Source organism: Enhydra lutris, unplaced genomic scaffold, assembly GCF_002288905.1.
Source record: "Enhydra lutris kenyoni isolate GAN:26980312 unplaced genomic scaffold, ASM228890v2 scaffoldscaffold9, whole genome shotgun sequence".
Lineage (NCBI taxonomy): Eukaryota > Metazoa > Chordata > Mammalia > Carnivora > Mustelidae > Enhydra > Enhydra lutris.
Window position 1 is genome coordinate 65,815,430 of NW_019154093.1, and position 26,700 is coordinate 65,842,129.

The window sequence follows — 26,700 nt, forward strand, 5'->3', positions numbered from 1 at the left end:
AATTCTGCCCTTTCCCACCCACCCCCAAATAAATCATGCTTCAGAAGAGAAAAAGAACGCTATTACTACTACTACTAGTACAATGCTACTACTACTACTACTATACTACTACTACTACTACACACAACCCTGTGATCAATGACGGGCTCACAGGTATTAAAGGGCCATCTGCAGAAGAGGCAAACCCGACCAGGGAGAAGGTGGTCTATGCATTGCAGGATCCAGACCTTTCTTCCAGCTTCAGCTCTAAAATTCGTCAGCTCTGGAAACAGCAGCATCCTTGAGAAAAGAGATAAACAGATGTTTGCAGAAGCCCGCGAGACAACCGGAGAATCTGGTTTGAGTTTCTTCAGTCTGCGTGTTTTGCCATGCTAGGGGCTGGTGTTTTCAAGCGACGAATCTACTGCGGAGCCCCAGGATGCCTGCCAGGCCGCCGCCGCCTAACCGGGAGAGCGTCCGATTTGACCGCATCTTTTGGGCACCGCCTCTATAAGCGCCGTGGCGCGCACGCGTACTGCCGCTGGGCCGGGAGATCCCGGGTCCCCGCGCGGAGTGTCGGGGTTTGTTTCAGCTGCTTCCGGTTTCCCGGGAGCCGGAGCCGCTTTCGTGCTTCCGCAAGCCTCCGCGGGCCCAAGCAGGGACGGAAGTTTCGGAGCTGCGGGGCCGGGGCGAGCATCTTTTCTTCCTCCCATTCCGGCAGAGGCCTTGTCGCTGCGGGCCGGACCGCAGGGCGCCCCCGATGGCGGCTCAGCGGGTGGAGGTGGACGGCGGGATCATGGAAGGCGTGAGTGCGGGGCAGGGCCGGTGGCAGAGGGAAGCGAGCTTCCCCGTCTGATGTTCTTTCTCTCCTCTCCCACCCACACCCTTGGCAGGGCGGCCAGATCCTGAGGGTGTCTACAGCTCTGAGCTGTCTCCTGGGCCTCCCTTTGCGGGTACAGAAGATCCGAGCCGGCCGCAGCACGCCTGGCCTGAGGTGAATCGGGGCGCTGGGGGGCGGGGCCGCGGGCCTAGGGGATGCGGGTGAGCGAGCGCCGGGCGGGGGAGGGGGGACGGGCTGCTGTTTCGGGGCCTGGGGTTTGGGTCGCCCTGTGTGGCTGGGGAATTGGCAGCCCGGGTGTGATGCTTGTTAGAACCGGCCCCAAGGTTGAGGAATTTGAAGCCAGCCTCGATGCTCCGGGGCACCACCCTCCAGCTGGGGCGGTTAGCGGTAGTAGGGGCTGTGCGGTCTTGACAGCCTGAAGGGGCAAATTGAGAAAATAGGCTCGCGTTCATTCTATATAGCTAAAGTTCTCTAGTCTCCTGATGAGTTGTTTTTTAAATGTTTTCTCCCGTCATTGGGCTTATTAAGTACCTGGAGAGGTTGCGGCAAAGGGCAAGAGGGTTCAGGACAGCACAGCCGGGAGGGCGGTAGGAAACCCCACTTTTTAACCAGTGTATTCTCTGCTGCTGCACATTTCAGAATCCTAGCTCAGGCAAGGACCCTAACATATTTTTCTAGCTTACATTCAGACCTCTAAGAAGTTACGCGTACAATCAGAATTACCAGTTGTGGACAAGGAAACACGTTGACCCTTGAACTTGTTTCGTTCTGCCTGCAAAACCAAACAGGTCATAGCTAAGTTTCAGGCATAGGCACCTATTAGAAGGGGACCCAGGTTGAAGCCAAACTGATTCCTTTGGACATTGTAATAGATGAGCAATCTCTTGGTCTTTTATTTTATCCACATTCCATTTTGAAATTATTAAAACGCAATTATTAATGTGTGCAAACATTAATTACCTTATTCATACCAGTTGTTTGCAGCAATCAATTTCACCAGAAGGAAAATCCAATTTATTAAGAATGTGTTAGGTACTTCATTAGTTTGCTAGAGCTGCCATAATACCAGACTGGGTAGCCTAAACAATAGAAATTTATTTTTCTCACTGTTCTGAAGCCTGCAGGTCCAAGATCAAGGTGCTGGCATGGCTGGTTTTCTCTGAGGGCCATATGGGAAGATTCTTTCCAGCCTCTCTTTCTTGGGTTGGAGATGGCCTCACTCTTGCTGCCTCTTCACATGGTCATCCTTGTGTGCATGTGTACCCGTGATGTCTCTGTATGTCCTAATCTCCTTTTATAAAGATACCACAGAGAATAGATTAGGGCTTACCCTAACTGCCTCTTTCTTTTCTTTTCTCTCCTTTTCTTTTCTTTTCTTTTCTTTTTTTAAGGTTTTATGTTTAAGTAATCTCTACATCCAACAACCCTAAGATCAAGATTTTGATCTTGGTTTTAGGGTTGATTTAACAACCCTAAGATCAAGAGTCCCATGCTGTACTGACTCAGCCAGCCAGCTAGCCAGCCAGCTGTCCCCTGTCTCTTTTTAACTTAATCACCTCATTAAAGGCCATAACGCCAAATAGAGTCAGAATCTGAGGTATTAGGAGTCAGGGTTTCAACATGAGAATTTGGGAGGAACACCATTCAGCCCATAACAGGTTCCATAGATTATTCAATGACATGCAAGTGAGATTGGTGGCCCTGGGATAAGTTTTCAGCTTTCCTCTCTGTATACTTCTCATTTGCAACAATGCATCTATGTATTGCTTTTAGCTAAAGTAAGTGGTTTGGAAGGAACCAAATGATGCCTTCAAGCAGGTAGTCTGGGTCCCTAAAAACTCAAAAGAAGCTCTGACACTGAAGATATGGCACTTGTTGTGGTTAGACCTTGCTCTTTTCTTGCCATTGCAGTTTTATAAATGGGTCATAAAATGTGGGGCTATAGGCAGTCTGAATACACACGTTTTGATGCAGTATTATGACCTGAAGGCCTCAACATTTATCTGGACTGGAAATGATTCGAGATTTGTGTGATGGGCAATTGGAGGGAGCAGAAATCGGCTCAACAGAAATAATATTTACACCAGAGAAGATTAAAGGTGGAATCCACACAGCAGATACCAAGACAGCAGGGTATGTATCACTTATCTTCCACTAAAGTATGGGTTTTAGGGTTAGACCTGGATTCAGGTGCAGGTACCACCTACCATTACTAGACAAGTTGCTTAACTTCTTTGGGCTTTAACTTCTTCACTTTATTTATTTATTTTTTTTAAGATTTTATTTATTTATTTGACAGAGATCACAAGTAGACAGAGAGGCAGGCAGAGAGAGAGGGGGAGGCAGGCTTCCCGCTGAGCAGAGAGCCCAATGCAGGGCTCGATCCCAGGACCCTGGGATCATAACCTGAGCTGAAGGCAGAGGCTTAACCCACTGAGCCACCCAGGCACCCTACTTCTTCACTTTTAAAATGGAGATAAAACACTAACCTTTTAGGGACAGAAATGATGTAGTTTTGGGTATCTAATTGCTTATTAATTGTAGCTATTAAATCTAGAATTTTTCTTTGTGCATGGTATATCCCGTTTGTTTCTTTTTATTATTTAGAAATGGACTGTGGGAAAATGACCAAGTTTTTATGCTCTGTAGTAAGAGTAGTTTTTGCATTGTATGTAGCCTATCTAGTTCTTGGCTTGCTGCTAATTATAGACCATATTCTACTATTAGTCTAGGTATTTTTGTTGTCTTTTAATAGATATTTATGCTACCCTGTTTAGAAATGTTTAGATCTGATCTTGGGGTTCCCCCCGCTTTGGAAAATGGATATTTAATAATTAAATTGAGCCTTTATCCTTTTCCAAGAATTCCTCCTTTTATTGATAACACACACAGAGCACATTTTTTTGTTTTCTGAGTTATTTAGCTGATTGCTATTGTAAACCATATTGTTTTACCAAAATCCTATTTTTACTGGGAAATTTGATAAAATGAGACCTAGTAATGTAAACCTGATGCTACTTTGTATCAGAAACTGTTTTAATAGATTTTGATTATTTTAGTTTATGAAAATGTTTAGTGGGCACCTAGGTGACTTAGTCGGTTAAGTGGTTAAGCGTCTGCCTTCGGTTCAGGTTATGATCTCAGAGTCCTGGGAAGAAGCCCTGAATCAGGCTTCCTTCTCAGTGGGGAGCCTGCTTCTCCCTTGCCTTCTGCCCCCCCTTCACCCTCCACCCTCACCCCGTGCTCTCTCTCTCGCTCTCTCAAATAAATAAAATCTTAAAAAAAAAAAAAAAAGAAAATATTTAGTGATAAGTGAGACTTGGGTATGTGTGAATAGTCCTCTGTGAAAAGGGACCTGCTGCCAGGCCTAAGGTGAGGTTTTCTGACTGAGAACTTTCTAAGGAGATTAAGGAATTTTGAGGTATCTTTATTTATAGCCAGCATGTTATTTTGGATATTCTCCTGTATAGGAAGGGGGGAAGTTAGATAGTTAACCAACTGTCTAAAGATTAAAACAGAATTACAGAATTTTGAAGCTGCAAGAGGGAAAATAGAAACCATGTATTTCCAGTTCTTCCTCCACTTTGTGAATGAGAGAATAAAGAGCCTCTGGGGTTGAGTGATTTACCCAATGTCATGGAGTCAGGGACAGAACTAGATTAGAATGTAGGCCTTCTGGCTTCTAATCCACTAGACTATATGGGAAATGAGTTTAAAGTTGCAAATCTAGCTCCATTCATGAGACTTAAACTAAGCTTTTTCCTAGCAAGAAACGTATCTTACTTATTCACATTCTAACATTTTTATCTTACACTGTGATTATAGTACCATGTGTTTTCTCTGGTGTCTACCCTTGTTTTTGCAATTTCTTACTCTCCTAAAGTTAAGGTTTTCTTTTTTTTTAAGATTTATTTATTTATTTATTTGAGAAAGAGATGGAGAGAGCAAGATCGCATGGTGGGGGGGGGGGGGGGGCAGAGGGAGAGGGAGAGGCAGACTCTCCGCTGAGCACGGAGCCCAATACAGGGCTGGAGCTCAATACAGGGCTCGATCCCAGGACCACAGGATCATGACCTGAGCCTAAGGCAGACACTTAACCAACTGAGCCACCCAGGTGTCCCTGAGGTTTTCTTTACTATTCTTAGAATCTGATTTTATCTGTGGAGAGGGGAAAACAGAGGGAATAAACACTGAGAAATTAAGTAGTGTTAACCTTATGGTTTGCTGTAAACTAAACATTTCCAGGTTTTTTCACTTGCTCCTCACTTAACTCCTTAAGAACAGGGATTATGTTGTATATGTTTTCTCTTATAATACCTAATATGTTACACAGTCAGTAAATGAAATGCATTGTCAGTGACAGAGACTGTTTATTTCAGTACATGTGCGTTGTTAACATGAGAAGCTTAAGTAAAGGTCTATCTTTTGGTATTAGAGGCTATGTCTAATCTGTACCACAGTCTCTATGAATGTGACAGCTCATATAGATAATCTGACCAAGGGTTTCATTTTATAAAATACTGCATATTCTAGAATTAATTCGTGTGATTTCTCACATTATTTTACTATAATGACCAGAGGTGAGTTACAGCAAGGATTATTTCCTTTAAACTTACTTCAATGTAAATTATTCAGCTGTCAGTCTTTGTAAAAGATTATTCCGTCATATCATAAACTCCATGATGGTAAGTACTGTATCTTGATATCTGGAACAATGCCTTGTGCATGGTAGAGATTCAGATGTAATTTTTAAGTATTTCTCGACCTTGGCCTTGACTTGTGTGTGTAACTATCTGTCATTGTAGAAAAGTTATTACAATTTAGTTGACTCTATTTTCTTCGCTGTATTTTTAGGCTTTAGCTATATTAAATGGATTTTCATAGATCGCACTTTCAAGAATCCTTTTATAAAAACTATAAGAACAGTTTTATTTAAAAAAATTCTTTTTTTACTTCTACATAACTTAAAGATTACTTGACTAATGAGGTGGATTCAAACCTAGATTTGCTGATCATTTAAGGCCCGTTCCTTCTGTGAAATACTGTCTTTCCTTTATTTATTTGAGAGAGAATGAGAGAGAGCAAGCATGAGAGGGGGAAGGTCAGAGGTAGAAACAGACCTCCCCACTGAGCAGGGAGCCCGATGTGGTACTTGATCCTGGTACTCCAGTATCATGACCTGAGCCGAAGACATTCGCTCAGCCAGCTGAGCCATCCAGGTGCCCCAGAAATGCTGTCTTTAAGATTCAGGATTTCCTTAGTTACTGAGGTGTTTTGTTTTTTCTTTTTGTTTTTTAAGTAAGCTCTAGAGACACCTGGGTGGCTTAGTCAGTTTTGCATCTGCCTGGGGTCCTGGGATTGAGCCCCACATCGGGCTCCTTGCCCAGCAGGGAGACTGCTTCTCCCTCTGCCTGCTGCTCCCCCTGCTTGTGCTCTCTCTCTGACAAATAAGTCTTTAAAAAAAAAATGAAGCAAGATCTACGCCTAGTGTGGGGGTTGAACTCATGACCCTGAGATCAAGAGTTGCATGTTTCCAAGAACCATAAGACCTGGGAATAAACCTAACCAAAGAGGTAAAGGATCTGTACTCATAGAACTACAGAACACTCATGAAAGAAATTGAAGAAGACACAAAAAGATGGAAGACCATTCCATGCTCTTGGATCGGAAGAATAAACATTGTTAAAATGTCTATACTGCCTAGAGCAATCTATACTTTTAATGCCATTCTGATCAAAATTCCACTGGTATTTTTCAAAGAGCTGGAGCAAATAATCCTAAATCCTAAATCCTGGAATGAGAAGAGACCCCGATTTGCTAAGGAAATGTTGAAAAAGAAAAACAAAACTGGGAGCATCACATTACCTGATTTCAAGCTTTACTACAAAGCTGTGATCACCAAGACAGCATGGTACTAGCATAAAAACAGACACATAGACCAGTGGAACAGAGTAGAGAGCCCAGATATGGACCCTCAACTCTATGGTCAAATAATCGTCAACAAAGCAGGAAAAAATACCCAGTGGAAAAAAGACAGTCTCTTCAGTAAATGGTGCTGGGAAAATTGGACAGCTATATGTAGAAGAATGAAACTCGACCATTCTCTTACACCGTACACAAAGATAAACTCGAAATGGATAAAAGACCTCAACGTGAGACAGGAATCCATTAGAATCCTAGAGGAGAACATAGGTAGTAACCTCTTCGATATCAACCACAGCAACTTCTTTCAAGATATGTCTCCAAAGGCAAAGGAAACAAAAGTGAAAATGAACTTTTGGGACTTCATCAAGATCAAAAGCTACTGCACAGCAAAGGAAACAGTCAACAAAACAAAGAGGCAACCCACAGAATGGGAGAAGATATTCACAAATGACAGTACAGACAAAAGGTTGATATCCAGGATCTACAAAGAACTTAAACTCAACACGCACAAAACAGATAATCACGTCAAAAAATTGGCAGAAGACATGAACAGACACTTCTCCAATGAAGACATACAAATGGCTATCAGACACATGAAGAAATGTTCATCATCACTAGCCATCAGGGAGATTCAAATTAAAACCACACTGGGATACCACGTTATACCAGTTAGAATGGCCAAAATTAGCAAGACAGGAAACAACATGTGTTGGAGAGGGTGTGGAGAAAGGGGAACCCTCTTCCACTGTTGGTGGGAATGCAAGTTGGTGCAGCCATTTTGGAAAACAGTGTGGAGATTCCTCACGAAATTAAAAATAGAGCTTCCCTATGACCCTGCAATTGCACTACTGGGTATTTACCCCAAAGATGCAGATGTAGTGAAAAGAAGGGCCATCTGTACCCCAATGTTTATAGCAGCAATGGCCATGGTCGCCAAACTGTGGAAAGAACCAAGAAGCCCTTCAATGGATGAATGGATAAGGAAGATGTGGTCCATATACACTATGGAGTATTATGCCTCCATCAGAAAGGATGAATACCCAACTTTTGTATCAACATGGACGGGACTGGAAGAGATTATGCTGAGTGAAATAAGTCAAGCAGAGAGAGTCAATTATCATATGGCTTCACTTATTTGTGGAGCATAACAAGTAACATGGAGGACATAGGAAGATGGAGAAGAGAAGGGAGTTGAGGGAAATTGGAAGGGGAGATGAACCATGAGAGACTGTGGACTATGAAAAACAATCTGAGGGTTTTGAAGGGGCGGGGGGTGGGAGGTCGGGGGAGCCAGGTGGTGGGTGATATAGAGGGCACGTATTGCATGTAGCACTGGGCGTGGTGCATAAACAATGAATTCTGTTACACTGAAAAGAAATTAAAAAAAAAAAAAAGAGTTGCATGCTTTACTGTCTGAGCCAGCCAAGTGTGCCCCCTCTTTTTTAATGGGGTGTTTTTAAACTTTAGACTTGAGGTTACATACCTGCCTTCCCGGTTGTCTGTGCTCGGCTCATTTTGATGTGTAGTAACACCATGTTCTTGAGACTTTAAAAAGAAAATGTGGCTAACCCTGTTTTGCCTTCTTAGGAGTGTGTGCCTCTTGATGCAGGTCTCAATGCCCTGTGTTCTCTTTGCTGCTTCTCCATCAGAGCTTCGTTTAAAAGGTGGAACTAATGCTGAAATGGCACCACAGATTGATTACACAGCTATGGTAAGGGCCTTTGTTGTTGATGAACTGAGATGATCTCTCATGTATTCTTCTGAATCTCTATCCTCTATTTAATATATCCTGAGTGTTTTGTGTGCATACCTGTTCATTTCTTCATGGTGTCGAGTTCTTTTGTGGGAGAGGGTAATGGATTGTGTTTAGATTTTGTGTTGTATCTTAGAACAGTGTTCATAGTGAACAATTAAATGTTAAACTTTTAATTTTGGTTTATATATCAGTTATTTTATTTGAAAAATAGAACTCTCCTATGTATTTTTGTATCAGTATTTATCCATAGTGCCTTCTTGCCAGCTCAGTGCAGAGCACTTTTGTTTAATAAATATGCGTGTTGAATCAGTGAGTATTTGTGGTTTAAGTAACAATAAACTGATTTTTCAGGTTTTCAAGCCAATTGTGGAAAAATTTGGTTTCAAATTTAATTGTGATATTAAAATGAGGTAAGTTACTTATTTGTTAGCCCTTCAACCCACTATTTATACTTAAAATTGTGGGAAAGTGAGACATTAGAGAATTATTCTGGAACCCACTACTTCTTGTAGTAATTAGGAAATAGAGTTTGTAGGAAATAATTGTGCTTCCTGGGCTTAAAAACAGAAAGCAGCAGGGGGGGCATGGGGACTTGAAAGCAGCCGCATATGGTGTTTGCTTGTTTCTAGGAAGAAATATTTTCAAGGGAATCGCTACACTGAGGGACCTTCACGTCTGGTGTTATCCATGCTCAGCACAGACTGAGTACTTTCTGTGTGCAGAAAGTGGATTAAGCATGGCAGGGTCATAAAAGGGACTCTCCTCCACAATGCAAATCAGTTATTTTCCAAAGAAACACATTGATTTTTCAGATTTTTTCTCTCCAAGTCTTCCCTTCTGCCACATAAAAACAAGGCTAGATTTCTTCATGAGGCATTTAAGTGTGCTACGGTTTTGGTCCATTGTTCTAGTTTACCTTTCTAGCTTCATTCCCTGCACCCCCACGCCCCATGTATTCTAACACACGTTTACTTGCTCTTTAAACGTACTCTGCCTTTGGGTTTTCATCTCTTTGTTCATGTTTTCCCTCTCCTGCTCTCTTAAAAACTAGAAATCCTGTATTTTTTCATACTGTAACCTGTAATTTCTTGTGTGAATTGTCCATGAGTGTGTCTCTGTAGGAATTCATATTTGTACCTCTCTTGTGGTCTTTTTTACAGCCTGGTGTGGTCTAGTAGGTTGTCTGTACGGCCATGTATTTATCAGATGGGGAGCTCCTTGTGGATAGGAGCGCTGTTACTCTCTTCTTTATGTTGCCAGTGTCCTCTATAGAATAAAGTGGCACTCAGTATTTGAGTTACAATTTTGTTAGTGTTTAGCTATTATTCGTCATATATTACTGAGGACCTCCTCCGTGCCAGATGTTATTTTAGGGCGCTGGAATATAGCAGGAACAAAACAGACAAGGTGTTGCTGTCAAGGAGCTTATATTCTAAAACAGCATGGTCAAAAAGAACTTTCTGCGTTGAGGGAAATGTTCCCTATCTGCCCAATATAGTAGTCACTAGCCACATAACGACTGTTGAGCACTTGAAATGTGGCCAGTGTGACTTGGGAGCTGAATTTTAAATTACATTTAAATTTAAATGGTCACATGCAGTCTATGGCTACCATATTGGACAGCACAGACCCAAAACATTACTTGGAAATTTCAAACATGAACTATATGTTTGGAGATCATTCACATGTTATTTTGTTGTAAACGTTTAGCTTCATTTTTGTTGTACAAGCAGTTTATGTGAGTGTTTGTTATACTTTCTGTAGGGGCTACTACCCAAAAGGGGGTGGTGAAGTGATTGTCCAAATGTCACCAGTTAAACAGTTGAATCCAATAAATTTAACTGACCGTGGCTCTGTGACTAAGATATATGGAAGAGCTTTTGTTGCTGGTGTTTTGCCATTTAAAGTAAGTTGTCTGGAAGTGTATGTGGGGTCTTGGTATTACGTCATATAAATTTTGAAATTATTGAAAGCACTCATTTTTTTTTGAAGATTTTATTTTTAAATACTCTGTTGCTGAACATGAGCTAGAACTTAAACACTTGAGATTGAGAGTCGCATGCTCCAGTCCATGGGGTGCCTGGATGGCTTTGTTGGTTAAGTGTCTGCCTTTGGTTCAGGTCATGATCCCAGGGTCTTGGGATTGAGTCCCTCATTGGGCTCCCTGCTCAGTGGGGAACCTGCTTCTCCCTCTCCCTTTATGCTCTGTTTCTCATTCTCTCTCCAGTAAATAAATAAAATCTTAAAAAAAAAAAAAAAAAGAAAAAAAGAATTGCATTCTCTACTGACTGAGCCAGCCAGGTCCCCCTAATGCACATAATTTTTTAATAGATTTTTTTTCATTAAAAATTTTTCCTAAATATCTATGCTCTTTACTCTTGAAAGTCTAGTTTTTATATAATGCACATAAAAGTTATTAATTATTATGTGTTCCTTTGAAGGCTTGAAAATAATTGTCAAAATAATCATTAATTTCTTTTATTCTGTTTTTCTGTCTTGCCACAATAGGTAGCAAAAGATATGGCAGCGGCTGCTGTAAGATGCATCAGAAAGGAGATTAGGGATCTTTATGTTAACATCCAGCCTGTTCAGGAACCTAAAGACCAAGCCTTTGGCAATGGAAATGGAATAATGTGAGACAATACACTTTTTCCTGGGTACTGATTGAGAGCTCTGAAATAATTATCCTGTTTAAGTGAAAGATCTGTAGTTTTTCTGTTGAAATAGTACAGTTTTAAAAAGGCATATTTTTAAGGACATTCCTACTTAAAACAGCAGTATGATGAATTAAGACCATTATTTTATTCAGAATTTTTCTCTGGGTATGGTTTGCTTTTCATTACGTTGTAAGAGTTCTTTCACTCTTAAGATGGCTCTTAAACTAATCAGAAGTTAGTCTTTGAAGCTGATCCTAAGAGAGACGTTTCCAGTTGTTTTTCTGTACCTCAAATGTGAAGTCCATTGACATGTAAATGTTAGATCTGGCAAAGATCTATTTAGAAAATAATTATATTAATTTAATTAGGAGTTACTGATTTAAATATAAAAATGCTTTAATTTTTTGAAGTATGAGAGTGTCTCTTGTGGATAAAAAGTATCTTTCAGAGTTTCTATTAAAGGATTTAAATGCATGTCCTACATTTGATAGTTCTATCTAAAAACTATAAAACAGGGTACTTGGGTGGCTGAGGGGGTTAAGCATCTGCCTTTGACTGAGGTCATGATCCCAGGGTCCTGGGATGGAGCCCTGCATCAGGCTCCCTGCTCGTTGGAATGCCTGCTTCTCCCTGTCTCTCTGCTGCTGCTCCTGTTTATGCACTCTCTCTCTCTCTCAAATAAATAAAATCTTAAAAAAAAAAAAAAAAGTAAAAACTAAAGCATAACCAAACATTTCTGTAGAAAGATCTTTCCTTTTTTTAATTGAAGTGTGGTTGGCATTGAGGTGTATAATAATAGTGATTTGACAGTATGTTATGTTTTGCTCACCACGAATGCAGCTTCCATCTGTCACCTTATGATGCCATTACAATACCATGGACTGTATTCCCTATGCTGTGCCTTTCATCCCTGTGGCTTACTCATTCCATAAGTGGAAACCCTGTATCTCCCACTCCCCTTCTCCCATTTTGCCCATCCCCCATCCCTTCCCCTTTGACAACCCTCAGTTTGTCCTGTATTTATGGATCTGTTTGAGCTTTTGTTTTTTAGATTCCACATATAAGTGAAATTGTGTGGTATTTGTCTCTCTTTGACTTATTTCACTTAGCACACAAATGGCAAGATCTCATTTTTTATGTCTGAGTAATACTCTACTGTGTATATACATACCACATCTTTATCTATTCCTCTATTAATGGACACTTGAGTTGCTACTGGCTTTGTAATTATTGATAGATATATACTTATTGCCCTTTTGTTAACTGTTTTCTGGTTGTTTTTGGAGTCCTCTGTTTCTCTCGTGTTCTTCTCTTGCTCCCTTTGTGATTGATGACTTTTGGGTAGTGTTCTTTCTCTTGGTGTTTTCTTTATTTTCTGTGTACCAATATTTTAGTTTTGTGGTTTCCATGAGGTTCATATAAAACATCCTAAGTATATAACAGTCTATATTAAGGGAGTGGGAGAGCCTGAGTGGGGAGAGAGGCAGAGGAAGGGGGAGAGAGAGATCCCAAACATAGAGCCCCATATAGAGCTTGATCTCCTGACCCTGAGTTGGTGACTGAAATCAAGAGTCGGATGCTCAACGCACTGAGCCACCCAGGCGCCGCTCATAAAATACTTTATAGTATAGTAGAAATGGTATCTTTTATTGTGGATGGCAGAACTTCAAGGAGAGTCATTCCTTGCATGTGAAACGGTTAGAATCTAGTGTGACTTCTTGTCGGAAGTGCTGAAGGATACTGATGCTCTGATGAAGTTGGACTATGCTAGTTGTGCTGCTCCCTATATAAAGAATTTCACTTTTGCAATTTACTAGATAGATCTAATTCTACATACTTAATAATCACTATTCCACTGTATTGTATTTGCATGTAATTTTAGAATGTATCATAGATAGTAATACTTTTTTTTTTCCTATATAGCATTATTGCTGAGACATCCACCGGCTGTTTGTTTGCTGGATCATCGCTTGGTAAACGAGGTACAGATAAATGAATGGGGGTCCACAATTTCCAGTGCTAGTGTAAAACTTTTCAATTATCTGTTAGGATTTGAATGTTATAGCATGATGGTAAGTGTAAAAGGATATGGTTAATAGATTATGTTTTAGAGTCAGTTAGACTTTTAGTCTTTCTCCCAACTTTATACTTAGAAAAATTTCAAAGTTATAGAAAAGTTGAACGGCTAATGAACATCCATCCGCTGTTCTCCAAGATTTACCAGTAGTGAACTTTTAGCTACAAGTTTGTGAATTTCTGAACTATTTCAATGTAAGTTGCAGATACTGTCTTACCCTTGAATACCGTAGCACGGATGTCCAGAGAGTAATACCTAAGTAATCACAATAGCATTTTACACCCAGAGAATTTGTCTGTTATATTCAGATATAACCAGTTGTTTCCAAAATATTTTTTATAGCAGTGTTTTGTTTTTTTGACCACTCAGCTAATTGGTCATGTCTACTTAATTTCTTTTCTTTTTTTTTTAAATTTTTTAATTTTTTATTAACATATAATGTATTATTAGCCCTAGGGGTACAGGTCTGTGAATCTCTATACTTAGTTTCTTTCCTACTACAGAATAGTTTCACCTTGCTTTTTCTTTCATGATACTGACATTTTGAAAAGTCCAGGCCATTTTCTCATAGGATTTCCCACAATTTGGATTTGTCTGATTGTCTCATGATTAGATATATTCAGGTGAAACATTTTTAGTAGGAATAGGTGCATTCCATTGTATCATAACAGGGTAGGTGATAATGTCAGTTTGTCTTTTATTGATAAAGCTGGCTGTGATCACTTGGTTAAAGCAATGTCTTCCAGGTCTGTTGGCTATAAATCCTTTCCCTTTTTAAAAGTAATAAAGTCATCTGGGATAATACTTTGAGACCATTTGATTATATTATTCCTCTACAGCTTTCATGCAGTGGTTTTACTGTCTATTGGTGAATCTTCCCTGCATTAGTTATTACATTGGTGATTTCAAAAAACTGAATACTTTTGTGAAAGGGAAGTGTAGTTAAGATTTAGTATATTTGGGAGAGGAGATACGTGTATACATTGGATTGTAATATTTGAAGTTACTTTTGCCACTGAGGTCACTTCTAGTTGGACTCCTTCTTACTTGTGTGGTAGCTGCTTACTTTATTGCTACTTTGTAGATCTTTAAAAGGTACTTCCCCAGGGTGCCTGGGTGGCTCATTTAGTTAAGCCTCTGCCTTCAGCTCAGGTCGTGATCTCAGGGTGCTGGGATTGAGCCCCGCATCGGGCTCTCTGCTCAGCAGGGAGCCTGCTTCCCCCCTCTCTCTGCCTGCCGCTTGTGATCTCTCTCTCCGTCAATAAATAAATAAAATCTTAAAAAAAAAAAAAAGGTACTTACCCTTGCAGTTCTGTTTAACTACATTTATTACTGCCAAAAATAAAAAGTTTCAGGTAAATCTTAGTCTGCTCACTTGGTAGATATAGATACCAGTTGGGTATCAGATATTATCAACATAATGGAATAAGTAAAATCATAATGACATAATGAATATGACATAACTGAATTCTATTTAAAACTGTGCTATATAAAGTGTGATTGGTGGACCAGCAGCGTATCAGCATCATCTTGGAATTTGTTTGAAATACAAGTTTGGGGGTTTATTTCATACCTATCGAATTAAAATCTCTGGAAGTTGGGCCCAAGAATCTGTTTTAACAAGCTCACTGGAGCCATCAGAAAAGATGAATACCCAACTTTTGTATCAACATGGATAGGACTGGAGGAGATTATGCTGAGTGAAATAAGTCAAGTAGTGAGAGTCAATTATCATATGGTTTCACTTATTTGTGGAGCATAAGGAATAACATGGAGGACATTGGGAGATGGAGAGGAGAAGGGTGTTGGGGGAAATTGGAGGGGGAGACAAACCATGAAAGACTGTGGACTCTGAGAAACAAACAGGGTTTTAAAGGGGAGGGAGTGGGGGTATGGGTGAGCCTGGCAGTGGATATTAAGGAGGGCACATATTGCATGGAGCACTTGGTGTTATGCGCAAACAATGAATCATGGAACATTACATCAATAACCAACGATGTGTTGTATGGTGACTAACATAACACAATAAAAAATAAGTAAGTAAATAAATTTGGAAAAAAAAACAAGCTCACTGGATACTTCTGATGTACAATGAAGTTTGAGAAGTAGTGATCAAAAATACATTTAGAGTATTCTAATTACTTGTTAGATATGGGAAGGAATCAATATGGATAGTGAACCACATTGATTCTTCCCTGTACCTAACAGTCTTGAGAAAGCAAAGATAATGGAAAATATAAAGCAGGGACTAGAAGCTCATGTTATACGTGATAAGTGCTGGACAGGCATTGGGTAGAATATGACTTCATTGGGTACCAAGATGTGCCAGGTAGTGTATTCTATGGTCATAGTGGAAGAGCCACTGTCCTGCTTCCTGGCTTAGTCTGGCAGAGGAGACAGGACAGTATGATTTTGCTATTCCCTAACACAGGGGAAGAACAGCTAATTCTCCTTTGGGGGCTGATTGACTCCAAATATGGCTTCTGCAATTCAGCAATCCTTGAAAGGGTTCTGTAGATAAGTAGAAATTAGCCAGGTGACAAAGTGAGCTAAGGAAGAAGGACATGGGACAGTGCTGACATAAAAGAGTTGTATTCTCTGTTTGGGCAGTACAACCAAGTATGACAGGTATAGGATCTGGAGTGGGGGAGTGGAGATGAGGTTAGAGAGGTTAACAGAGGCCAGATGTTGAAGCACTTCATAGGCCGTGGAAAGGACTTTGAGTTTCATCATGAAAACATAAAGATTTTACAGAGGAATGTAATATCAGATCTTTAGAAAGATAATTCTGATAGATATGTGGAGGATAAGAAGAAAACCATTTTGGAGGCAGGAGGACAAGACTGTTGTAGCTGTTCAGGTCAGAAATGGTGAGGGCCTATACGAAGGAAAGAGGTGACTGGGACTAGAGAGGGGAGTTCCGATAACAAGGGTATTAGGATGGGGAGTAGATATTTGGTGACCAGTTGCATATGGGAAGTGAGGAAGGCTAGCTTGGCTAACTGGAAACACTTACAAATTGTGATATAGGAGGTGGAGTTAGTTTGCCAGCGTAGATGATAGTTTTAGATATGTTGCATTGAGATTGTAAAGCGACCAGTACTCTGTTATCAGCAACACCTAGAATGAACTTTGCCGGTCAGCTCTGAAAAATGTCTACTATTCCATCAACACTTTTCCTTACTTCATCATATGAGACCACTTTTACTTTGAAGTTGTCTTTGGACAATACAGTTTCAGAGTGCACAGTACTTATTTCTAGAGTTATAACAGAAGGAGGGAATAGATGATAGGGCAACATACTTGCTCAGAGTGACTGACTCCTGCTGGTGCTCTCCCTTGTTTCCTAGCAGGCATAGATGTCAAATGAGATGTCATTAGTTAATGTCAAGGCAGCTTGGGGTCTTATCGCTCAGCCTAGGTTGCATATATATTTAAGGATGTCAGAGAGAATGTCATAGCTTGCGTTGTTCCCCTTCATTTCTGATGGAGAAAATGTCCCCTTTCATTTCTGACTGAACTTAACCAGAACATTACCAGACCCTGAACGCTAATGTCTAAGAGTTATTACCTGAAGCAACATTAGCTGCTTGTCCATGCCGTTGGTTGTGGTGTGAACTAGTCATTTTTCACTGTCTCAGTCACTAAAACTAATTTGATCTTCATTTCCTTATCTATTGAGTGAGAGACTTAGCCTGGAGAATCTCTCAAGTCCTTCCAGCTATAACATTCTCTGATGTTGTAACAAAAGTGAGGTTTGGTTTTGTGTGAGAGTCCTGGGGCTTTGGATGGAGGCAGTGTGTTTTAACAGAGCACCAGACTGAGAATGAGAGGACAGAATATTCAGTCCCGCCATGATTCTGCATGGCAACTCTGGGCTCTCCTTTTCTGAAAAATGAGATTGGACCACTAGCTGTATGTGAGGACCTCTTCCAACTTTATATGATGGCAGTATGGACAGGATATATTTTGTCTTTACATTGTTGTGTATTCTTTGCTTGCTCTTGTCTTTCAGTTAGTTATGTTCTTTAAACATTTTTTTAACTTTAATTTTAATTTTTTTTTTTAGAGGGAGAGAGAGAGTGAGTGGGGGAGAGGGGCAAAGGGAAAGGGAGAGAGAGAATCTTAAGCTATATGCTCCATCTCACAACCCTGAGATCATGACTTGTGCTGAAATCAAGAGTCGGACACTTAGCCACCTGAGCTGCCCAGGTGCTGCTCAGTTAGTTATGTTCTTTGCTGTGGTGGCACAATGGTCAGCTAAGATGACTTGTGCCTCTGGTTAATCAGTCCCTGTTTCCTGCATGTGGAAATTACCCAGGTTAGAGTAAGCACTTTCCTTCCCTCCTTCAGTATATGTGGTAATTCATGGCATCCCTCTAATGTCCTAAAATCAATCCTTTGACCTTCTCTTTTTAATCTATAACCATTTTGTAATATTGTCCTTTTTATAAGCTAGAAAACACCCAAATCATTGATTGCAAATTTTAATTTGCTGTTACAAACCATCAAAATTGAGACCTTTTTAAGAAATACCCAAAATACCAGATGATTATTTGTCCATAGAAAAACATTAACATTTCAGAGGAAATTAGGGTTTTGCTCTTTTGTGTAGAATAGTACTAATAAGCAGATTTCTCATATATACTTCATTTTGTTGAGTTGCCACAGACCTCTAGTAATAGCTGGTAATGGTGTAGATCCCCTTGTACCATTATTCACTATCAAGGCAGCTGGGTGAGAGGGAGTGTGAACGGCTCTGGGAAATACTTCACCGCTTGGCAGAGAAATCTTAGCCCATCTGCTGCTCACTAATACTGCCAAGCCAGAAATTCTTTCCTTCTCCCTCATCCTCTGTGCAAATTTTAGCCATTCTTCAAGAACTCACATTGAGTCCTTTATGCTCCATGAAACATTCTTTAATTGTTCTAGAAGCTATAGTCTTTTCCTTTTCTGAACTTTCATTGGGGATATTGTTTATACCTTACAGTTTAGTACCTGCTTATCATCTGATTCTCTAATATATGAGTATTTTCTTATGTTGCCTTACCAAAGGAACCAGTTACTATTATTTAGTGGTGGGACACACAAACTAGGTACTCAGTATTAACTTATTATTAATAGTTTATTATGAACCAGTCACGGTAATATGTGCTTTATAAATATTACCTCTAATACTTCTAACAGCTTTGCAGCTTTTATCATCTCCATTTCCATCTCCACTTGGAAGAGGAAAGAGAAGAGGTTGAGTAGTTGAGATTCATACCACATGTTCCAAGTCACTTCATTCAGTTATGTACTTGACTGATGGATATTGTGAAGATATTTATTATATTATAGTAACCATTGTAAGGAAAAACAGTTAAAATTTTGAAAATTCCACTTTTCTGGGAAATCTTACTGAGGCATATATGTAATCAAATGAATTTCCAAATATAAAATAGAAATAAAAACTAACCACATTCTCATGCCTTAAAAGACATTTTTATTTGTAGCCAGGGGCTTCTTCTGGTTTAAAGTAAATACTTTAAAAGAATCATTTGAGGGGCACCTGGGTGACTCAGTTGGGTAAGCAGCTGACTCTTGATTTCAGCTTGGGTCATGATCTCAGGGTCCTGGGATCCAGTCCTGGGTCAGGCTCTTTGCCCAGCAGGGAGTCTGCTTGAGGATTCTCTCCCTCTCTCCCTCTGCACCTCCCCCTGCTCGTTCTTTCTTTCTCTGAAATAAATATACAAATCTTAAAAAAAAAAAAATCATTTGATATTCTACTACTTTTGACAGCCTTATTTTGTATTTAGCGTTGTATAAAGATTTGGGGCATGTGGAGAAGCAGGGAGTAGGGGATGGCGATAAATATTCTGTCTTATTTTCAAAATAAGATAATGCCTGTTTAAGTCTTAAAGGAATAAAATTTTACAATATTTAATATGAGAATTTTTTTTGATATGAGAATTTTTATCTGTTCTTCCTTAGATGAAAATTAATTCTGACTTTTAAAAAATTCTTTAATTCTAATAGAATTGCCTGCAGACTAATTATAATACATATAAACTGCAAATTTTAAATTTGAAGTTGAGGCATAGCATTTTGGGATCATAACTTGGTTATAAATTGGTTTCACAATTAGTACTTTTAATTTTTTTTTAATTTTTAAAAGATTTATTTATTTATTTTGAGAGAGAGTGTACAAACAGGAGGGGCAGAGGAGAAAGAGAGACAATCTCCAGCAGACTCCATGTTGAGTGCAGAGCCCCATGTGACCCCGAGATCATGACCCCGAGATCATGACCTAAGCTAAAACCAAGAGTCAGACACTTAACCAACTGATCCACCCAGTTGCCCCTCATAATTAGTACTTTTAAAACAGGGCCAAAGCAGCCTGGTTTTTCCTCCACTAGGTTCATTTAAAGATACAAATGATTTGCCTGTGCTAAGCTCCCAGAAGACTAAGTATTTTAAAGGTCTTATCCTAAAAATTGCATTGGGTGAATGTAAAGGCCTAAAAAAATGTTACACCAGTGCTAACTGGGGTATATTAATTCAACTTTTTGCCTCTTCATGATTTAGTTTTTTCCCATCGTGTCTGTCGTAGGTGTAAATGCGGACAAGGTCGGAATTGAAGCTGCTGAAATGCTCTTAGCAAATCTCAGACACGGTGGCGCTGTGGATGAGTATCTGCAGGACCAGGTAAGCATGCTCACAGGAGAGAGACCTTGTAGATCCGGAACTTCATCATCATCATCCTCTCCGGTAGCAAGTGGTGCTTTTCCATCCACAGATTGTTTGGGCAGAGCTTCAGCCAGTCTTCTTAAACTAGTCAGACTGTCTGCACCAAGTTGGCTTAAGGTACTGGGTAGCATTTCCGTCAGCTGCTTTGTCTCAGCATGGCCTGTAATGGTGGTAAAGTGTTCTCTGCCAGCGATGCCTGAACTTTGGGGTTGTTAAAGTGGATCACTGTTCCTTGGTTTGTGAACATATTCACTTCAATACTAGAGATATTATTTACCCCTAACTTCTTTAAGGAGAACTGAAGTTTTTTATCATCTGCTGTAGCAGTTTTATGAACCACCCTCTTCTTTCGGCGAGCAGTTCCTTTCCCACCAATGTGCACTTGTGCTTGCAGCTTGGCGAGTTTCTCCTGGTTCATGATAGTTTGTTTCATCTTGTTGGAGCGGAAGTGGGACCGCATGGGGAACTAGGGTTGGAGCTCAGGGGGTCTCAGGTGGACCAGCTGAGATTAGGTCTGAATATAAATTTTAATCATTGACTTTTGAAGACTAATTGGCATGTCCTAGTTCCAGTTTTTAAATATTCTGGAATTACATACCTCACATTTCAGTTTTCAGCTTGACCTGGCTACAGCATTTGGCCCAACGGGTCGCTCTTTCCTTCTTGAAATATTTTCCTCACTTGCTTTCTTTTTTTAATTTTTAAATTTTTTAGAGTCGGTGGTGGGTGCAGAGGGAGAGGGAAAGAATCTTAAGCAGGCCCACGCCCAGGACAGAGCCCGACACAGGGCTGGATCTCACAACCCTGAGATCATGATCTGAGCCAAAATCAGGAGTTGTATGCTGAACCAACTGAGCCACCCAGGCACCCCTCTCACTTGCTCCCTGAAACATTATTATCTTTCTTTTCTCCCTGGCTGTGTATTCTAGTCTTTTTGCTAGTTTGTTATTACTATTGTTTTCATCTTCTCAACTTCTAAATTTTGGAGAATCCCTAGGCTCAGGCTCATGCATCTTTTCTGTATCTGTATTTACTTCCTCAGTTGTTCCGTCCCGTGTCACAGCTTACGTACCATCTGTATACAAACAACTCCCAAATTTATGTCATTGGCTCAGGCTTTTCTCCTTAACTCCAAATTCATATCCCTTGCACCTGTCAGTATTTCCATTTGGATGTGTCATAGACCTCTGAAACTTAACATATCTGCTTACATGGAGAGATACTGGTGAATGTTTCCAAGTAAGATCTTTTTATAGTCCACTGTCTTGATAGATTTTCTTTTTTTCTACCACACTTTTTTCTCCTTAATCTCAAATCAGCAATCTGTATTTAAAAATATACTCTTCAGGATTTCTTAACCAGTTTCTTCTTTCTTTCTTTCTTTTTTTTTTAAAAAGATTTATTTTTAAGTAATCTACACTCAGTGTGGGGATTGAACTCACGACCCCAAGATCAAGAGTTGAATGCTCCTCTGACTGAGCCAGCCGGGCGCCACCCCCCACCCACTGCTTTAACTAGTTTCTTAAGACAATTACCCTTGTTTCTAGTCTCTTCTTACCCTGGTATACTCTATACTCCCAGTAATTCTGTATTAGTGTATTTATTTACCTGTTAAAATGTAATTTTAGAGAGTGGAAGAAGTTTGTCATATTCCAGCTTGTAGAGACAGTTGGTCTGATTAAATAGATTAGCTTTTAACTCTATATTTTATTCTTAAACAGTAATTTTAGAAAACCTATGTTAACAACTGCTGCTAAGCATTTCTGTATGATATCACAGACTGCAGGTGACACAGGTTTTTTATCATCTTCAGAATGATAATAGAAAGAAGTAGAAATTCTTTTAGCTCTTTTGATTTCTAATAGTATTTTTATATGGTAAGGAGTAGAATTTTAACTCCAAATACTAGTAAACGTGCGAAATTTTTCTTCTTTGTTCTTTTTTTAATAGCTGATCATTTTCATGGCATTAGCCTGTGGAGTTTCCAGAATAAAAACAGGACCAGTTACACTCCATACACAAACGGCTATCCATTTTGCTGAACAACTAGCAAAGGTGAGTATTCCATTAGCGAGAGTAATTGATTTTTATTGTAGCCAGTTTTGAGTCAGGTTGTAATAGACAGAAAATTTAATGATTATCATAATTGGTGTCACTCACCTAGTACTTCCTGTGTGGCAGACATTGAGCTAACTCAGCAATTTACTTCATCATCTTATTCTGCATAAGCACTTTATTATTTATTTAAAGATTTTATTTCTTTATTTGAGAGAGAAAGAGAGAGCGAGCGAGCACAGGCAGGGGGAAGGGCAGAGGGAGAGGAAGAAGCAGGCTCCCCACTGAGCAGAGAGCCCAATGCGGGGCTCGATCCCAGGACCCTGAGTTCATGACCTGAGCCAAGGCAGAGGCTTAACTGACTAAGCCACCCAGGCACCCCATATTTACTTATTTGTAAGGATTCATTTACTTATTAGAAAGAGCCAAGAGCTAGGGAGAGGGACAGAGGGAGAAGGAGAATCTCAAGCCGTCTCCCCGCCAAGTGTGGAGCCCAACATGGGGCTCAATCCCAGGACCCCAAGATCACAACGTGAGCCGAAATCAAGAATCAGATGCTCATGAGCCATCCAGGTGCACCTCTGCATAACCATTTTAGGTGGCTGTTTTTTATTATTCCCATTTTCCATGTGAATAAAGTAAGGCAGAGGGATTCAATTAATTGCTCAAGATTGTATAGTTTCTTAGTGGCAGAACTGCACTTTGAGTAAATCCAGGAAAGCATACATCGGAGCCCACGTGTGGTACTGCCTTACAGAGTAAAGATGTTTTGGTGAGAACTATGAAATCAAATCATAGGAGATTTATAATTGGTCATAAACTTAAATATTTATATAATAATTTAAATGTTTCATTTTCTTGTGATTCTGTGGTAGAATGGAATATTTGCTGAAATTTTCATACCAGTCCTCTTAACTTTTGTAAGACTAGATTTAGTTTTTTGTGAAACAAGATTTAGTATTGTATCTTTCTTAAAAAAGTGACTTTTATTGTACCTTTTTTAAAAAAGTGACTTGGGACGCCTGGGTGGCTCAGTTGGTTAAGCAACTGCCTTCGGCTCAGGTCATGATCCCAGCGTCCTGGGATCGAGTCCCACATCAGGCTCCTTGCTCGGCAGGGAGCCTGCTTCTCCCTCTGCCTCTGCCTGCCATTCTGTCTGCCTGTGCTTGCTCTCTCTCCCTCTCTTTCTGACAAATAAATAAATAAAAAATCTTAAAAAAAAAAAAAAAGTGACTAACATGTTAAATCTCATCTGGAACTAATATAATTTCTTTATAGAAAATTTGGAAAATAAGGGGCAAAAAGTGCCATAATTCCCTTTTGCTAGTAAAACTACTGTTGACCTTTGGGTATTTTCCCCTGAAAAGTGTTTTCTCTTTGTACTTTTTTTTACACTTAATGCACACAGCTTCATTTCTTGCCTTTTCCAGTAACTTTGCATAGTTCCATTTTGCTATATAGTCTTTGTAATTTCATAAAGTGATATAAAATTTATAAGTCAGAATTTTATGAAGGTGCTGACCTTAAGTAGTTTTAAAAATTATAAATCACACTGTTTTTAAAAAAAGCCATTATAAACGTGTACTAAGCACAAAGTCACTGTTACCCTACTCCCTGCAGTTTATTTGTACAATTTTTAATAACATGGGGGCATAGATAAGGGGCACCTGGGTGGCACAGTCCGTTAAGCGTCCGACGCTTGGTTTTGGCTCAGGTTTTGATCTCACGGTTGTGAGATCGAGCCCCACATCAGACTCTGCACTCAGTATACTGTCTGCTTGAGATTCTCTTTCCCTCTCCCTCTGCCCCTCCTGCTTGTGCTCTTTCTCTCTCTCTGTTTCTAAAATAAATAAATAAAATAAAATAAATAATAATTAAAATAAAATAAATAAATAAGTTTTAAAAAAGAAAAAAGCTTAGATAAATTTTGGTTCAGTTGTAGGAAAAGGCTAATAGGAATTAAAAGCAAATTATATTTGATATCAAGAGATCGTTAGCTGTATTTTTTATTTTTCCATTAATGCTGTATTTCCATAATGCTGTATTAACATTAATGCTGTCTTTCTTTGTGGACTATGATCTCCTTGAGAGTAGGGACCAAGTTGTATTCATTTGATCTTCTGTTTTATAGTACTTTGCATGTAATAGACGCTGACATGTTATTTGAAGTGAGTACCCAGTGAAAAGTACTGTGACCTGGCATTTATAGCTCTGGTTTCTTTTTAGCTTTGTTGTCTTTTAACTGAGGGACATTGGGTGAGCTGCTTTGCCTTTCTGAGCCTCTGTGCAGATAATTGATCTGTAAAATCAGAGACTGGTGCATAGTCCCTTAAGACTCCTTCCAGCTCTAAAGTTTTGTAGTTTTCAATATGTTTATATATAGGTTAGAAATGGTTTCCTTGACTGTTCCTATGTTTCATGTTTATATAATGCTTACAGTGTGAAGAAATATTTATGCATATGTAGTTACATATATAATTTGGCTATATAGCTCAGAATTCAGTGTATTCTTTCAGCAATAATTTTCAGTATTACTGTGTATCAGTACACTGCCACATAAAACTAAAACTGGAATAATTTGTGAATATTATTATTTAACAGGGCCCCAGAGTGATGGTTTTCAAATGGTGTTTCATAGAATCCTAAGGTTTTAGGCACCCTTGAAATCCCTTTGCTACAAATTAAACCCATTCAGTTGTTTTGATTTTAATTGTTTTGTTAGAATGAACACAGTAGCTTTAAAAAAAAAAAAAATGTTTCCAGAATACAGTAATGGAGATCGTATATTTCAAAGCCAAACTTGAATTCGTTAACAAGTCAGAAATAACACTGTTAAGCCAGTAAAGATGAAGAGCCTCCCCCCACCTTCCTTCTCTGAACTAGATTTTTTTTGAATAGCATACTTAGGGAATAAAATTGGCAAGAAAAATTTGAGGGAAATTGAAAACTTGATACTTGACAAAATAAGAGAAGTATAAATGCTTCAGTGCCCCGTTTTAGAAAAAATTTAGGAAGTAGGTAGTGAAGGTATGTTACAGTTAACAGTTGAGATTTTAAAAATGATGATTGCCTAGCCTACAGACATCCTGGGATTTTGATTCAGTGGTTACGGAGTGGCTATACATTCTGGCAGGCTATACATTCTGACAGAACTGCACAAGCATTATTTCTGAACAAGAGTCATGGTTCTGGAGCAAAATATTTTATATCCAGACTACTGAATTTCTCATGAGTCATTTGATCTTTGTGCCTCTAGCTGCTTCAATAAAATGAGTTAGATATTAATTACCTGACTTTTTAAGTAGGATTTGTGGGCTCTCCTTTCATCCCTCCTCATATTAATTATATACTAAACACTTCTCTGGTTTCAGGCTAAATTCTCTGTGAAGAAATCAGAAGATGAAGAAGATGCATCTAAAGACACTTATATTATTGAATGCCAAGGAATTGGAATGACAAATCCGTATCTATAGGGTATTTGCCTTTTAAATAATAGCTCAATGATTTATTGCACTAATCCATAAATACTAGAAAATAATGAATAAGAAGTAACTTATTAAAGAACCTGACGTAAGCATGGAGATGAAGTACAGAGTGTTGTAGATTTGCTGAGAATTCTTCATCAAATTAATCTTACTTTGACTATCTCCTGAGATAAGGACAAGGAAATAAAAGAGCTGATGGATGTGTATGATAGCTGATTTCAGTATTAAAGTATTGAAATAGAGCATTCATTCCACCTGAAGTGTGTTTTTCTTCTTATATAATAGATTAAGTCAGGGATGTAGATTTGGTCTGTAATTTGGATCTCGTTCTAATCACTTTACCAAACATTAATTAAAGTGTGATGAAGCAACTTTTTGCACAAGTACTTATTGTATCAACAATAACATTTAATAAGCACTTTCTCACTCAAATTATGTGTACCTTCTTTACAACGGACATTTGGTAAATATTGATTTTGAATCTGTGGAATGTCTTAAAATCTAACAATGAGGATTGCAAAATTTGAACCCTAGTAAATTTGTCCAAATTTTCAGCCTTGGTATGTTTTTGTTTGGCTTTCAAAACATTCAACAGACGCAAATCTAATTAAAAAATAATAGAGCACCTTTAGAACAGAGTGTGCCTTTCATCACACTTTATTATCTTACACCTAGTCGGCTTCCTCATCGAGATTACTTCCTGGTTGCTGCAGGCAGTTGAGGTTGTGACTTAGATGACACTGGTTTGGTCTTATCAGCTAACTATGCTGTCCTGTAATACAGTGAGGAAGTCTTTGAAACTGGGTTCTGTTTTGGACTTTATCCAGGGAGGATTAAAACAGAGTCCAAGGTATGGATCCCGGGATGGTATTATAATACTTTCAGAAAGTGCTGAATTAGTCTGTAGAGAACAGTGTAATGAAAAACATTACTCCGGTGTATATAATCATGATTATGATATCGGGGATTTGTGTGGCTTCAGATGGTTGGGTTGAATTTGCTCTGAAGATGTGATGATAGTATCACTTGCTGATTATGTTGTCATGAAGTAGATGAATTTTATGAGCTCATCTCTATAACAAATGAGATGTGGAGTGTCTTTCTATGTTAGAGTAAAACTGTACTTTTAGTGTAGTTTTCGGAGAGATTGTGATAAATTTAATGGGTCTTTAGGGTAACATGACCCTTGCTGCTTC

General features: G+C 39.2%; 1 protein-coding gene and 1 pseudogene across 2 annotated transcripts; one reads left to right on the plus strand and one right to left on the minus strand.

Annotated features, from left to right (window-relative positions):
• The first annotated feature begins 533 nt into the window (after positions 1 to 533).
• Positions 534 to 25,760, plus strand: LOC111143351 (RNA 3'-terminal phosphate cyclase). 2 transcript variants are annotated; one of them, XM_022497034.1, is made up of 11 exons: positions 534 to 784; positions 873 to 973; positions 2,810 to 2,953; positions 8,333 to 8,456; positions 8,853 to 8,911; positions 10,266 to 10,407; positions 11,010 to 11,134; positions 13,082 to 13,140; positions 19,828 to 19,922; positions 21,915 to 22,019; positions 25,391 to 25,760. In XM_022497034.1, exons 1-11 carry the CDS (start codon positions 740 to 742, stop codon positions 25,490 to 25,492), a joined length of 1,101 nt encoding a protein of 366 aa, XP_022352742.1. In that variant the 5' UTR covers positions 534 to 739; the 3' UTR covers positions 25,493 to 25,760. The 2 variants fall into 2 exon arrangements, with proteins under 2 accessions (XP_022352742.1, XP_022352743.1); XM_022497035.1 differs by having other exon boundaries at positions 593 to 784; positions 2,732 to 2,953; positions 25,391 to 25,492.
• Positions 19,946 to 20,438, minus strand: LOC111143653 (annotated as a pseudogene).
• Positions 25,761 to 26,700: the final 940 nt, after the last annotated feature.